The 15,489-nt window shown below is 45.4% G+C and overlaps 1 protein-coding gene across 3 annotated transcripts in view; it reads right to left on the reverse strand.

The window, feature by feature from the left end:
• Window positions 1-1,814: 1,814 nt before the first annotated feature.
• Window positions 1,815-15,489, reverse strand: part of Chd7 (chromodomain helicase DNA binding protein 7) — a 183,542-nt gene continuing 169,867 nt past the window's right edge. Inside the window, exons 29-38 of one of the 3 annotated variants that reach the window (XM_040741469.1) lie at window positions 15,021-15,249; window positions 14,563-14,771; window positions 13,782-14,453; window positions 12,528-12,685; window positions 10,912-11,139; window positions 10,119-10,562; window positions 6,399-6,620; window positions 5,398-5,538; window positions 5,154-5,258; window positions 1,815-3,701 (exon numbers count right to left, since the gene is read on the reverse strand). In XM_040741469.1, coding sequence (XP_040597403.1) covers window positions 2,781-3,701; window positions 5,154-5,258; window positions 5,398-5,538; window positions 6,399-6,620; window positions 10,119-10,562; window positions 10,912-11,139; window positions 12,528-12,685; window positions 13,782-14,453; window positions 14,563-14,771; window positions 15,021-15,249 — 3,329 coding nt within the window. In that variant the 3' untranslated portion in view covers window positions 1,815-2,780. Of the gene's footprint in view, window positions 3,702-5,153; window positions 5,259-5,397; window positions 5,539-6,398; window positions 6,621-10,118; window positions 10,563-10,911; window positions 11,140-12,527; window positions 12,689-13,781; window positions 14,454-14,562; window positions 14,772-15,020; window positions 15,250-15,489 lie in introns of all 3 variants that reach the window. The other 2 variants (XM_040741470.1, XM_040741468.1) reach the window with 2 other exon arrangements.

Here is a 15,489-nt window from a genome sequence, read left to right on the forward strand (position 1 = left end):
GACTCAAGTCTACTCGGTCAGAGTTTGTTTCCAGATCTAACTTCACAGGCTTGTTTTCCTGAGCAATGGCACACACCTGTGACCCCAGCAATTGGGAGGCTGAGGCAGGAGCAGTGAAAGCATGGTCAGCCTAGGATGCACGAAGAGACCTTGTCTCAAAAAATGAATTGCAAAAAAACCTTTCCTCTCAAGGCTCGGCCTCAACTATAACATGCAATTTTGAAGAGGACAATGTAAAAATATAGGGACATCAAAAACTTTAGGTCATCCCTGTGTCGTTTTTCTTTATGAAATCCCCCCAAATGCAGTACTTTGGGAGGGCAAAGTGGGCTCCATCCAGGATCCAGGCCATCCTCCAGAACTCAGTGGAGTCACTTCTATTACCTGTTTCTCAGCTGTCCCCACCATGGCAACAACAGCACAGGGACCCCGGTGCTTCACTGACACCGCAGGAAGCAATGGTCAGCATGAGTTTGAACTGTGAACATTTTTTTTTAGATAGACTCGAGATGCAGTTTCAATCCTAGAAAAACATGTATTTTCCAATGTAGAAATCTGAATGACTTTGAGTAATATAAGATGGGTGTGACTTCTGAGTTCAGAGTTCTTCCTGCCTCTGCGCAGTGGCCACCTCTGTTTAGAAGCTCATCATTCTCAACATTTGATGTTGACAGGGACCCAGTCATGCTCATCTCTCTATTTATAGAAGCCCAGGAAAAACTTTCCAATAAATAATTTTAGGAATAGACTCTTTTATAATGCATTTTATCACACCAGCTCTCCTTTCTAAAGGTTTTCAGTTCACTGCTGAAGTCCCTCTGTCTTGTACAGGTCTAGTTTTATTTTCATGTTCAAAGAATCCATTTCAGAAGGCATTCCAAGATACTTCCTTTCCAAGCACAGACTGGCTAACTTCAAGGTTTAAGCCATAATGGTAAGTTCAAGTTGTTCCTTTTCAAGTCATATGGGCATCTTGTGATATTCAAGATGGAATCTCACTGCCCAAAAGAAATTTAGATAGGCTGTCCCATCACATCTAGAGGGTAACTTGTGTACATGCTGGTGAGTGAGTGTGTGTGTGTGTGTGTGTGTGTGTGTGTGTGTGTGTGTGTAGGAAGGTAAGAGACACAATTCCATCTGCATCACTTCTTTTTCAGATGGATAGAAATAGAGTTTGCTGAAATGGCATAGAAAATAGATATTATAATTTAAATCTTACTTTAAACATTAAAGGTTCAACAAACTAGCAGCCCTTGAGAGTGGGTCCATACACACCCACAACCCACATGCTTAAGTGGGTCCATTTCAGTTCCAGTGTGTTTTTCCACACACTGGTTTCTGGTACCAAGCTCTGGCCGGCAAGACACCAGAACGCCTTTGTGTCCCCTTGCTGGCACGACGACATTGTGTTTTTCTCCATTATCCAGGATAAATGACCTAGATAGTGTGCCTATTAAAGTCCCCTTTTGCTTTTGCCCCTTTGTCTACAGTGTACCTCATTATCACAGGCTGCACACATTTTCAGGGTTCTAACTCTCAGATGCTCTTTCAGGGGAGCAATAAGAGGTTTGTGTGTGTGTGTGGGGGGGTGGGTGTCTGCTGAGATATCTGGTGTGGAATTACATAAAGGTAATTCAAGGTTTTCCTCCCCATCTAGTCTTGAAGACAGGATGTTACTAACAGCTAATCTAGCATAAGAGGATATAGCAGGCAACTCCTTGAAAGTCAGAATGCTGTATTTGCATCTATTGCGAATACAAAACCAGAGTGAACACCAGTTCCCCCCACTCCGCATTCTGTAACTACACTCTGCATATCATGGGTCACTTTTATTAAAAGCATCATTACTACAGTTGGCAGCAATTTACATTTTATCTTACATGATAGCAGTTTTCAGAGAAAAAAAATAAAAGGACATCACAACAAAGAAAAACATTTACAAAGTCCTGTCTGTAAACTTCAAGGCTAGTTTAGAGCTGAGGTAATGCTGTTTTAGCTTTGTGGCTAAAGTAACAAAGTCCTTTAATTAAAAAAAAAAAAAAGAAGAAGAAAGGTACCTGATTCTCACTTCTCTTACTCTTTTATTTATTCTTCTATTTATTTTGTTTATACCAGTGCATCACAAGACCACAAGCCAATGGAACTGCAGTTGTCTGGCAAGAACCCTCCCAGTAGGTTAGTTTTCCAAAGGGACCCTTCACATTCAACAGCTGCCTTATTATTGCTGCGCCTCGGGGTAGAGGCGTTTACACTAACGTGGAGATTGTCAGAGTGTATGGATGTGTGTATATGCGCAATGTGGGAACCCCCCATACAGTCAGAAAGGGAAACGAATGAGCAAGTTATGATATGTATGGTAAATTTCATCTTGACCTTCACAGCAAAAAAATTAAAATTAAAAAATTAAATATATAACTTCATACTTCCTAGGAGCAGCGCTTCCTTCCACTAGTGCCGCCCTGTTACAAATTGCTCTTTATTATAATACCAGCGGTACCCAAAGAAAAGCAGAGCATTATGTAAGTTTCCTTAAAAAGACATGATCACCTCTCAAATTTCATCTTTCCTAGGTATAATAAATAATGCACTGCACAATACTTAATGACCAAGATACCTTCGGACACACCTGCATAACATGACTTGGACTTTTTTTCCTTTTTTTTTTCTACGCTATGTTACAGAACAGCTTATAAAACTAGGTATGAACATTAACTGTGAGTGTAAACAGTAGGACTACCACCTGTCAACAGTTTTCAACACTTTGAGCGGAACTGCTGCAGTCACTCGTCATTTCCGTTGTTTTCTATCTCATCTCCGCCTTCAAGGGAGTCCAGCTCTTCACCCTGTGCAACCTCGTCTTCCAAGACGGAGGACTCCGCAGTCTTGTCCAGGTTCTCCTCGGCATCGCTGCCTTCCAGGGTCTCTCCGTCTTTACAGGGGCCTCCCTCCGCCTTGTCAGTAGCCTTTTCTTCACTTGCACCCACGGCGTTCTGGAGTCCGGCCAGTGCGGGGAAGCCAGGCAGTGTCAATCCCCCCAGTCCTGGAGGTAGAAACATGGATGGGTAGAAGAGGCCTGGGGCCATGGTGGACAGGAGGAAAGGGTTGAAGGCCAGCGGGTTGGAGGGCAACGCAGCCGGGGCAGTAGCAGCACCAACAGATCCGTTTGCAGAGTCAGCAGCCTGGACGGCGGTGGCGGCGTCTGTGCTTTTCTCAGAGTCTCGGTTCTCTTCCTGGTTCTCGTTTCCTTTCTCCTCCACTTTGGAAGCGCCATCCTCTGGCTCGCCTTGTGCAGCAGTAGTGGTGTTTCCAGTAGCAGCTGAGAGAGGGTTGTTGAGCAGCCCGCCCAGGCCGAACACGTTGGGCAGGCCGGCCATGCCTGGCAGCATCAGGGGCAGCACTGCGGGGTTCTTTGCATCGCCTCCGGCGGTGGCAGCTGTGGCCAGTCCTGGAGGGAAGCCCATGAGCCCTGCCAGCTGGAGGGACTGGAGGTTCTGGAGATTCTGAAGGCTTGTCAGGTCCATCCCAGCAAACAGGCTGTTCACCAACAGAGGGTTGATCCCTGAAGTGGAGGCGACAGCCGCCGCCGCAGCGGCTGCTCGGGCGATCTCGCTCTTGGGCCTCCGTCCTCTCCGGCTGGCTCCTTCTCCCCGAACCACAGGTCCAGTGAGAAGTCGGTCAAACATTGACTCCGGAACAAAACCCTGGGGAAAGGGAAAGGCAGTCACACAGCTGTGAAGACCCTTTGCCATGAGCTCCACACCAACATTCTAATTATGCGAGCAATTGTTTTCCATTGAAAAGGCTTAATGTGAGAATTTAGGAAAGAAAGCACAGGTTCTGTTTTTACCATTGTGTTCGCTTGCTGAACTGTGCTGAGTTGCAGAAAAAAATAATAAAACAAAACAAGGCAAAACAAACAAACAAACAAAAAACGTTTAAGGCTACTCCACCACGGAAGTAAATGCCAAGGCAGCTGCACCCATAATGAACTTAAGATCAACACAGCAGATAACGGCTGATTGACTGGGGTAATCAGCCCCTGATGTGGGCATGTGCATCACATGCCTCAAGCACACTCAACTTTCCATGTGTCAACTAACTGCCAGATAAATATGTCAATCTTAAAAGGTTTTATATGGAAGAAATATGATAAAAATAGCATCATGAAAGAGTTGCACAGACTACAACACATTCCATATACTGTGTGTACTGGATATTTCAAACACAGGTAAGAATAAGACAAAAAGTGTAACAATGTGGAAAATTTAATGGGTTAGACTCATGTGTTAGTATGCACCCCAGAAAAATGAGAAGTTACACCAAAACCTGCATGTAAATGTTCACAGCATTTTACCAATGATTTCACAAATGTGTAAATCCCAGGGGTATTTCTATGGGTGAAGGAGCAACACGAGGTGGCCAGGCATACAACAGGTGCAGCAGGAAAGAGCAGACCTGGATTCACACTCCACCCTGGGTGACGGGAAAATACTCTGTGAAAGCCACAGTCTCAGGTTACAGAGTTCTACTTCCGTTTTATCCGGTTCCAAAGACAAGACATTAGGAATGAGGACGAGATCAGCAGGAGTGAGGGGTCCAGAGGGGCAATCAGAAGTACAGGGGCCCTACCTTAGGAGATCAGGGAGGTACCAGTCCATAAAAATGGTTCATTACAACATAGTGGCTAGAACTCTACATCATGAGGCAATTTTGATTGTATCATTAAACAAAACCAAATAAGCATGCTACCAGTTTGTCTTGAAAATAAACTAATAATGACAGAATTTTATGCAGAATTGCTGTCAATTTTAAAACTGTAAATCAAGCTAATAATCTTCCTGCTTCCAACCTATACATGTTCTATCACCCAGGTGATATTAACTAAGCTCACCTGGAATAAGTCCGTCTTTGGGGTAGGGAGTGGATATGCCCACACAGTATTTTCAAATCAGAGCTGACAAATCAGTTCATTTCCAATTAATAACGTGTATATGTGTATAAAATGATGCATTATGTATGAAATGATATATGAAAATGGTGCATCATGACAATTCTTTTAAGCTGAGATTAAGTTACAGCCGAATAATTAATAGGCAGCAGGAAAATAACCACTTAGACACACAATTTAACATGTATCTCTTTCTACTACTTACAGACTGCTTGACTATGTCGGTCCAGTCTGGAGCAACTGCAAACTCAGGGTTCTCCTCCAGCCACCTGGGCAGATCCTTCATTGGAGGGGCCATGGCTCCACCCATCTGGGAAGATGAATCTGGTGAACATCTGAACACCCCAGAGGGCTCCCTCCCGAGTCCCTTCATCTCCCTCTTTCCAAACACACACAGGTTCTAGAAGAAATGCAATTCTTGGTCCTCAGCAGCTCCTCCCCGGTATTACCTTCTTCCCATTCCGTTTGTTAACAACTGGGACCCTCTCCTCTCCTGTCAAGGTGTTTATATCCAGTTTATTAGGATTCCGACATCTATGTCGCTTCTGTTTCGGTTTCTGAAACGAGGAAAACAGCACATCTGCATTCTTCTGCAAAAGAAAAGGAAGTATTTAATGAGGCTATATTTAGTACTGGCCCCTTCCTATAAATGTCTAAGAGAACAGGTTCAAGTATTGTGAGGTTTTAACAACCATTTTCACTCAACAGAAACCACACTTTTCTGAGAAAGGATCTCCCAGAACGACTGGCCCATCAAACAGGAACTCTCTGAGAATCCACTTAACAAAAAGTTAAGACTCATTTTTTTTTTTGGTGCATGAGTATTTTTGTGAGTACTTGGGTTCAATACCTGACATTGGGAACAAAATGGGAGGAGGGTGAGTGTCTTCAAATATTTATAAAAATCATAGTATTTTAAAAGAAACTTTGTACGGTACCTTTACTTATTTCTAGTCAGTGACATAAATGAACCCAGATATAATATCCTAGAAAGCTGGATGAGATTTTTGTCTTTAAGGTGTTGTGGGGGGTGGTTACTGTTAGTATCAAGAGATGAGATTGCCTGAACTTGATGAAAAAAACCAAAACTGTTAAGGCTACACAGAGAAACTCTGTCTTGGAAAAACAAAGAGAAAAAGAAAATATTAATCACAAAAGCATAGGAAGCATGAGGTTTGTGTTGCCAGCTAAAAAGTGGTCTACAGGACACTGACTGATATTTAGTATAAAACAGAAGGGTTAGCTGGGTGGTGGTAGCTCATTCCTTTAACCCCAGCACTTGGGAGGCAGAGGCAAGCAGATCTCTGTGAGTTTAAGTCTAGTATGGTCTACAGAGTGAGTTCCAGGACAACTAGAGTGACACAGAGAAACCCTGTTTTGAAAAAAGAAAACAAAAAACAAACAAAAACAAAAACCCAAACCAACCAACCAAGCAGATTGCAGTACTTACTGGTACATAACTGGGCATATCAACAGTGTAAGTAGGATGCAGCTTCAGCCAGTCAAGCAAGTCCTTGTTTTTAGGAGCGTCTTCTCCCACCAGCCTTGTCCCGTCTTCAAGGTTTATCACAGGGATCCGTGTGTCAGGGTCCAGCTGTCCAGGAGAAGGAATGTTTCGTATTGGTGGGGTCTCTATATCTTCTTCAAAAGCTTTGGTCACCTCGGCATCCTCCTGCAGGAAGTGGACAGTGATCTAAATTGTTGCATGGTGAGATTCTGATAATGTTTTACCCCAGGAAAATCCTCTCCCAGCCCAACGGAACCTTCATCAAAAAGGGAGGCGCTATCTGAAACAATGCCAGTTCTAGGATGACTTTCAAATTAGAAGATGACACTTTTAAATTCCTCACAAGGTAGGAACAGTACTTCTGTAGGAAATTCAAAGTCTAAAGGGCCAAGCAAGCCATTAGATCTACACCAGTACTCTATGCAGCAGCCTGAGCTAGAGGTGTGTGAAGAGTGGGCTCACAGGGAACCCTGGACAGTGCTCTAACAAACACCGGTTTATAAGGAACCGAGCACTGGGAATGGTACAACTTTGTTGGTAGGGCAGCATTCTGTGTTAGGCAGGTGTGGAAACCCCAGAAATTAACACTCCACCCTCATCCTGCCACTGGTGCGTAAATGCCACCCTTTCAACATCCAAACCCCCATTTCTTCATTCCCTGGGCTCCCCTTCCTCCCTGTATTATAACAACTTTCCTTATTCTGGGTCCCAACACTCTTGAGTGCAACCTCCATGCTGGGCTTTCTAAAGTGAGTAATCTCTACCCGGTTCCAAAGCCGCATTTAGTCTCTCCCTAGTTAGGCTACTTCAATAACTGGCTCCCTGACACCTTCAGGACACCCCCATGTCCTTCAACGTGGCATTCTAGGCTTTCTATAATCTGCCCCTTACTGTCACCATGTCCACACCTTCATAACTTCCTCATTGTATTCACCAGCAAAACACTCACATCTCAAAGGCAGGCATGAGAAGTGCTCTCTGCCCCGCCTGGTACTTCTGCTCCAACACGATCTCCAAAATTTAATGACAGACAACTACCTTCAGGAAAGTTTCCTTATGGACTCCCCAGTTTCCTTCAAGCACTCCAAACCCTTCTTTGGAGCATTGCAAGCGTGCCTTGATCCCAGTACACATACATAACTATAACACATCAATGAAGTTGGGTTCCCTGAACCAAAACACCTAAAACCAGAATGCATTGAATTTTGTATATAAACTATAAGACATACTGGGGTTGGGATTCAAGTCTAAACATCAATTCATTTTATGTTTATATACATCTTTACCACATAGCCTGAAGTAGTTTTAATGCATTTTGGGGGGAAGGGGTGGTGTTTTGAGACAGGGTTTCTCTGTGCAGCCTTAGTTGTCTTTGGCTATCCTAAAACAGGCTCTGTAAACCAGGCTGGCCTGGAACTCACAGAGATCCACCTGCCTCTGTCTCCTGAGTGCTGGGATTAAAAGTGTACACCACCATCACTACCTAACTTTATGCAATATTTTTAATATAACTATATGTTTTCAACTTTTTCCACTGATTCTATGTGTGCATGCACAATCGGTGTGTGTGTGTGTGTGTGTGTGTGTGTGTGTGTGTGTGTGTGTGTGTAAGTCAAAGGACAGCTTTCAGGAACTGCTTCTCTTCTTCCACCTTTACACACTTCTGTTGTAGGATCAAAATGACGTCACGGGTAGGTGGTAGGTGCCTTTACCCAATGAGTCATTTTTCCTGCTCTGCAGCTAGCTCTGATTTAACTGTGCCCCTCCATGTGAAGTCAATTGTGGAATTTTCTAGTTAGTGTGTATGGTTGCTGCCTGAAAGTTTCCGAATTTGGAGCACTCTGGAGCTTTAATTGGGAACACTCAAAACACACTTTTCTGTCGTCATTCCCCACCACGGACATCTCTACCCTGTCACATCAGTACTTCACTCTGACACAGAAAGCAGCACTGGCAGAACCACTGGAGGCACACTCCTCTTCTGTGACAGCAGTGGGGGTTGCAATGTGGAGACGAAATTGTGTTGAGCACACTTTACGTTCCTCATCTCCACACAGATGCCAATTCAGCATTTTCCTCATAAACAAATCAGCTCCATAATTAGGGAAATCCCTAGTTTACAGAATCTAACAGTTTGAAATGTCCTTAAAAATACATTTTTAAACATCTATTAAGAGTTTCTGGCCAGGCGGTGGTGGTGCACACCTTTAATCCCAGCACTCGGGAGGCAGAGGCAGGCGGATCTCTGTGAGTTCAAGGCCGGGCTGGACTGACAGCCTCCAAAACAATACAGAGAAACCCTGTCTCGTAAAACAAAAAAACAAAACAAAACAAAAAAACAAACAAACAAAAAAAGAGTTTCTGATGGGTGATAGTGGCATACATCTTAAATACCAGCACTGGGGAGGCAGAAGCAGGCAGATCTCTGAGATCAAGGCCAGTCTTTCTATAGAGTGAGTTCCAGGACAGCCAGGGTTACACAGAAAACCCTGTCTCGAAAAAAACAAACCAGAACAACTAAAACAACAAAAAGGATTTCTCTTAGATTTGAGTTGAGGTTAAAGTTAACTCTTAATCTGTATGGACACTTTGATTTACACCTCACTATAGTGCTAGACATTTCAATGACTGCTGTTTCACTTTCCAAGCTTGCCTTTTCCTTCTTTTAAATTAGTAAGCCAACTCTCTAGGCTCAAGTAAGTGGTGTTTGGCGTTGTGGAGCACACCTTTAATCCCAGCACTCAGAAGCAGGTGACCTCTGTTTGAGGCCAGCCTAGGACACAGTGAGACACTGTTTTAGAAAAGGGGGTGGTGGTGCAAATAATGAGAGATGGGAGAAGCAAGCCAAGCCAGGAAAAACAAACAAACAAACAAACAAACCAGCATCTCTTAATTTCACACCAGTTCAAATCATACCCATTGCCCATGGAAAGGCTCATGGTGGCCCAGCCTAACATGGTTTTATAGATCAGAGTTTCAAACCAATAGCTCAGGATATGAAGTTCTCAGCCCTTCATGGAGCACACGTAATGGAGTTCTTCAGGGTAAAATCCTTGCATCAGAGAGTCACAGGTCCCATTATGGGGTCATGTGGTTGTGGCAGCTTGGAAAAGGGAATTTATTATGCTGCCTTTTATATCCTTCTAATTAAAAATCCACTGACTTCTTCCAACTAGCACTGATGTGTCTCAAATTTCTAGAACAACCAGTTAAAGGGTGTGATAAAGTATTCCAAGCCACTATTTAGGCATGGGAACACAAATCTGAGGCCTGGCACTAAGCGTTTACACTAGCCTAACTGATGCTGGCCCCGATATCAGTATTCCTACGAGCAGAAGATCTGCCTCCTCAAGAACTCAGAGATAACAACTATGTGCTCAAAAAACAAGACTTCTGCCTTTTGCTAATCTTCCTAGAGCAATCAATACGCCAGAACCTCAGGAAGAGCAAATCCTCCTGCAGTCCCTGGCTCAGGCTGAGTGATCTACCTGCACCAGGATCAACATAGTTTTCTGGCTCAGAACCACAGCCCCGTCCATTGTAATCCTGCTTCTCTGGTGGAAGAAGCCAGCTTCAATGTGATGTTGCTGAGAGGAGAGGGGTCACAGCCCAGGGCTTGCTCTCAGTAGGGGCACACACAGTGGAGGTCAACACCCAACTTACTGTACTTAACGCTGTCCGTTTGTGGCTCATGAAAAATAGGTCGAGGCCCTCCACGTTTTTCCTCCTGCCCCGCCTCCTCTTCATGGGGGGCTCTCCATCCATCAGGGAGCCGTTGAGCAGATGCCTTGTTGGTGTGCGCGAAAGGCCTGCTTGCAGCAGTTCCATCTGAGTCTTAAAGGCATCAGACACTGGTGTAGACACGTTAGGCAAGATAAACTTTGAAGTAAGAGATGAAAACTTTGAGGTAGAACTTGTTGCCTCTCTTGAGGCCTTTGATAAGTCCACAACTTTTTCTTGTCCATTTTCTGAGACCACCTGAGACTCTCGAAGCTGGGCGACCATCTCCATAAGATTTCGCCTCTTGGCAGCTCTTTCAGCCTCTATTTCGACTTTTCTCCTCCTCCGCCGCCGTTGGCGAGGGACAGATAGGTTAAGGGCATCATCCTATTGAGAGATTTCCACAGAACAGAGTTGCAATGAGCCAAACCTTTATCCATTATAGGGGCTGGCATTAGAGAAACTGAGACCACCAAAGACCTGAACATTCTATACTGGTGGCCACAGCTGTGGAGACAGCAATCATCTTATTGCTGTGGGAATGTGTGCCTGTGACTTCAGCTACTTAAGAGGCTGGAGCCAAAAGGCTGCTTGAGCCCAGGAATTTGAGGCCAGTATGGGTGACACAGTTAAACAGATATACAAGACCACGTCAGACTAGTGGGCACAAGCTCCTGAGTCAGCTAAGCTTCACAGAAACTTCCTTCCAGCATAAAAGCAAACTGCTGTGGCTTACCTTGGACAACTGAGGAGAGGTGGTGATGTCCTCACTCCCGCTGATGCTGGCCTGGCTGACCATGGAGAGCTCAGTAAAACTCCTCTTCTGCAGGGGACTGTCCATGGTGGAGGGTGTGTAACCAGGGACGAGGCCCTGGAAATCAAACATCTGGCGCCGGTTTACTGGCCATTTGCCTTTCAATACAGCTTCACAGATGTTGTCTAATCGGTTTATCATTACTCTGTCCTGGAGGAGGAAGAGTCACAGGGAATTTGTAACAAAGACCTATTAAAAATCACTGGATAAATATGTCCACCAAGATACCGAAGAGTGCAGAGTGATTAAAGATCAATTATGAGGACTAAAGCAGCCAAACAAGAGGTAAAGCACAAAACCCACCAAATGGTTTGGTTCTGATGGGATGCCCTGACTGCTCTAATAAAGAAAAAGGACTATTTTCAACCAGGCACGCTGAGTGACACCAAACAGGGAGCACACGGAGTAAACATCACCTTCAAAACGACCTCAAATTGTAACTCATTCAGGCTTCAAGAACCTCAGTGGGTGACAATGGAACCTCTCACTTAGCATTTCAGTGCTCTGGCCCTTCAGATCCACAGGCCAGAGTGCAGTGTGTCCCACGAAAGGGGACATCATTAGCGTCACTATTAATAAAGTTCAGCATTATGAAGTGGGCGCCAACCTAGGAACACCTAATGAATGTCAATCTGTATTCCCCCCACCTATTATCGCTCCAAATTTCATTGAAGCGTGCACATTAAAATTTTCTAATTACAGCTCCTTAGACCAAGTTTCCACAGATTAATAGTGCCTGAGACTGTAAACCTTTGACTGATCTGAGAAACTCGCCTCTACACTCAATGTGGGAATTTATTATAACCAGGAACCAAGAGGCCACAGAGAACTGGAAAAAAAAATCTCAACAGCACAGCCTTAGACAAAAATGTCACCTCCTTAAACCACATTAACACCAATGAAGACTACCTGGGATGAATTCCCTCAAGCCCATGGTGTGTGGTACTGCTTTTAAGCAGACAGCCCCTGTCATGGCATATATAATTACTTCCTGCCTCGACAAACACAGACCCAGATGACACAGAGAGCATTTTAGAGAATTATGCTGCCTAACCAAAGATCAATTTTCCTTGAGTTATAGATAACTACATCTGGGATGACCCCGTGATGAATGGGAGCAAAGGGGTCCACCACCACCCCTTCTCTGGAGTTAAGAACATAGTAGGTTTTCAAATACATTATTTCCAATTGAAAACCTTTACTTAATCTTTACAAAGTTAAGAACATGGTTTCAAAGCTCCCCACTTAAGTTTTGTCAAATCTATTGAAAAACCCGTAGCTTCTATGGGACATCATGACAGACTGAAGAGCCCTACAGAGCAAAGAGGACCAATGGTTCTTATTCTACAACACAAGTTTTTTACACTTATTACAAAAATATTCTAAACGCTTCTTTGTTTCATTCTTCCCAGTCATTCTTTTAAGATAAAGGAAAATTCTGCGATCTTTATGTGTCCAACAATATTTAAGCTACCAAGATTTTCTTCCTGCTCTTTTGTCCAGTCAATAGAACAATCACAGCAACAAACCCTGCCCACCTTGGGCCAGAAGGAGAAGGCGAATGTCCGCTCATGAAGGAGCTGAGCCACCGACGGGTCTCCATCCTCCATGTAGAATCCATCTCGGGTTTCATCCCTAGCAGTGCTCAGAGAAGCATTGCTTTCTTCATCAAAATTCTTTCCTCTAGAGACAGCTCCTGCTGAGACATGAGTTATGTGCAGCACTCACAGCCAGAATACACTGAGGCTCCCGTTTAGAAAGGACAGTGTCAAACATAGGAATGCCACCCAGCTCTAGTTTGCTGAGTGCCTACTATAAAGATACAGGGCGTTTTGCAAGTGTATGTTGTCCAAAGGTGACAACAGCACATTAATGTAGATGGTGCTCCTAGCTTGTTGACGAAGAAACCACGGAAATGTTTCCTAAGTGGTCACAGAGACAGGGTCTCATGTAGCCCAAGAAATCCTCAGCCTCACTATACAGATGAGGCGGGGCTTGAACTTTACACCCAGGTGCTAAAATTACAAACATATATCACTACACCAAGTAAATGTCATAGGCGCTGAAGGTTAACCATGCTTCTGACCTCAAGGCTTCTGTTCTGTGACAAAGGACAGGCTAAGATATCAGCTAATGAGGAAGGTCCACACAGCAGCAGAGTCCAACATGATGCCTCATTTCTACTTTGTGTGGGTTATAGCACTCTGTAACATGGAAATGTGGCATCATCCAATCATCATTTATTTTGAAATAATTAGTATTTGCTCAGTGAGTGACTCTCTTCCCTCACATTCATTTGTCCAAAGTGACCATTACATGGCATTCTTAGCATACCTGACTGTGAAGTTAACTCATGTACGTAAACCAGAAGTGTCTGATGTGGTCACAGCCGCTCTGGGTTTACACTGTTTGAAATGTGCTGACAGGTAGAAAGTACCAGGACAAACACATGTAACCATAAGTGAACTATCCCTTCACGGAAGAGGAAGGTGCCCTTGTGCACTTCTGGAGCTCAGTATTAGAAGCTCACTCCAAATGCTGGAGATAAAAGTGCAGGCCACCACGCCTTTATTCACATTGAAAAACTAAAGCGCCTTGCCATCAATGGCTTTTAAAAAATAGTCTGAGGCGCGGGCATGGTGGTGGTGCAGGCCTTTAATCCCAGCCCCTTGGAGGCAGAAGCAGGTGGATCTCTGTGAGTCTTAGGCTAGCCAGAGCTACAAAGTCAGACCAAGGCCGTGCTCCGCTGTAAGCCGCTGTGGGACAGGGCAGTGGCAGGAGCCAGGCATTACCTTCTGGCTGCGATGACTCCTCTGACTTATCGTCGTCCTCCAGCTTTTCTTCTTCATCCTCTTCTGAGCCTTTCTCTGAGACAGACTTGGACCCAGGGTCTGCGCTGCCCTCCACACCTTTGAGTTCACTCTTCAGAGAGCTGGCCTCAGCCTCACAATCCTGCTTGTTGTCCTTGTCCCCGCCGCCAGTTTCTTCCTCCTCTTCCTTCCCTTCTGACCTCTCTCTGGCTGGTGAGTGTTCAGATTCCTCCGCCTTGCCCTCAGCCTGCTCCATTACCTTCTCTTCGTGAGCATGAGCCGAGGAAATGGCTGGAGGAGTCTGGCCGAAGCCCACGGCCAAAGCATTCAAAGAAGAGACAGAACCGGCCCCACGGTTCTGGGCGAAGCTTTTATGTGCATCCAGGAAGGACAGCTCGGGGTCATTGAGGATGTGGTAGTCTGTCCGGCTGACCCCGTGCTTAGCAGCGCCCACCAGCAGGTCTCTGTCATGCCGTCCACATTCCCACCACTCAGGCAGGTCTAGGCTGGGCTGACAGAGCTTCAGTCTGTCACTCAGCTGCGGGTGGTGGAGGACTTGCTCTCGGATCTTGCGCAGTAGCTCAATGCGGTACAGGGTCCTAGATGCTCGTTCCTCGGTGATGGGCTCAATGAGGGAGGCCAGGTCAGGTGGCTCTGTAACATGAAGCACGTTGGTTACTTGGGCAGGCCCCAGGCCCACCCTAACCTGCTTGCACGGCCATGACTGTCTAGTGCACAGTGTGGCTGTTGGTCATGTACCTACCGTCCTCGGGCTTGGCGGGCATTCGACACACCCGCCTGCACATGGCCACAAAGCAGCTGAAATACTTCTCCAAACTCTCATCAGACTTTTTGTCCAGTCTGGCAAAGGCGCGGAACTGGTTCCAGTCAAACTGCTGCTTCACAGGGTCAAAAATAACCCCGAAAGTGGATACCACACGGTAAAAGTCAGCTTCTTCTCTCCTGGTCCACCTGTGGGAAAGGAGACCTGGCTCACACCACGCGCTCGACGAGGTGGGCTTACAGGACAATCTGTCTTTTCTCTGCCCCCAGGGCTTATTTCCAGGACTTATTTAGGGTTGAGGGACAGACACCTTCCCGGCACCAACCCTTTCTTTGCTGCTACTGTCTGGCGGGATCACTGCCTCTTGTGGGCCTAGCAGAGAAGAGAAGGCATCGGGTTGGGGCTGGGGGTGTGCTGTAAGGAAGGTGAAGACTCACTTTTGCCTCTTCTCAGATATAATAGCTTCCCTTTCGGCCTCCAGTGCTCGCACTTCCTCCCGAGGCCGCCGTCTGCGCCGGTCTGTCTTCATTAAGGCCTCTTGCCTCATTTGTTGCCTTTTATAGCTGCGCTGATAGGCAGTAATGAGCCGGCGCAGACGTGTAGTCAGGGTTGACGTGTTCGGCCAGTAAAGTTGACCTAACTCAGCATTGCTCTCGCCGTGCTTGCCTGGGGAAGTGGGAGAAAGAGTTTGAAACATGTCCTGCATTCTCACAACACACAACTTTCCAACAAAAATAGATTGACTCCTAAGCCTTCTGAGGTCAGAGCAGGACAGGTCATCCTGGCACCCTCAGATTTTGAAACATAAACACGTGGTAGTAGCTGTAAAGAATTCATAAACAATTTATTTTTAACTCCTTTGAGGGAGGGGGAACAGTTTATCAGTCTTACACAAAGAAAACTCGT

The sequence above is a fragment of the Mesocricetus auratus genome, unplaced genomic scaffold, assembly GCF_017639785.1.
Source record: "Mesocricetus auratus isolate SY011 unplaced genomic scaffold, BCM_Maur_2.0 Super-Scaffold_6730, whole genome shotgun sequence".
Classification (NCBI taxonomy): domain Eukaryota; kingdom Metazoa; phylum Chordata; class Mammalia; order Rodentia; family Cricetidae; genus Mesocricetus; species Mesocricetus auratus.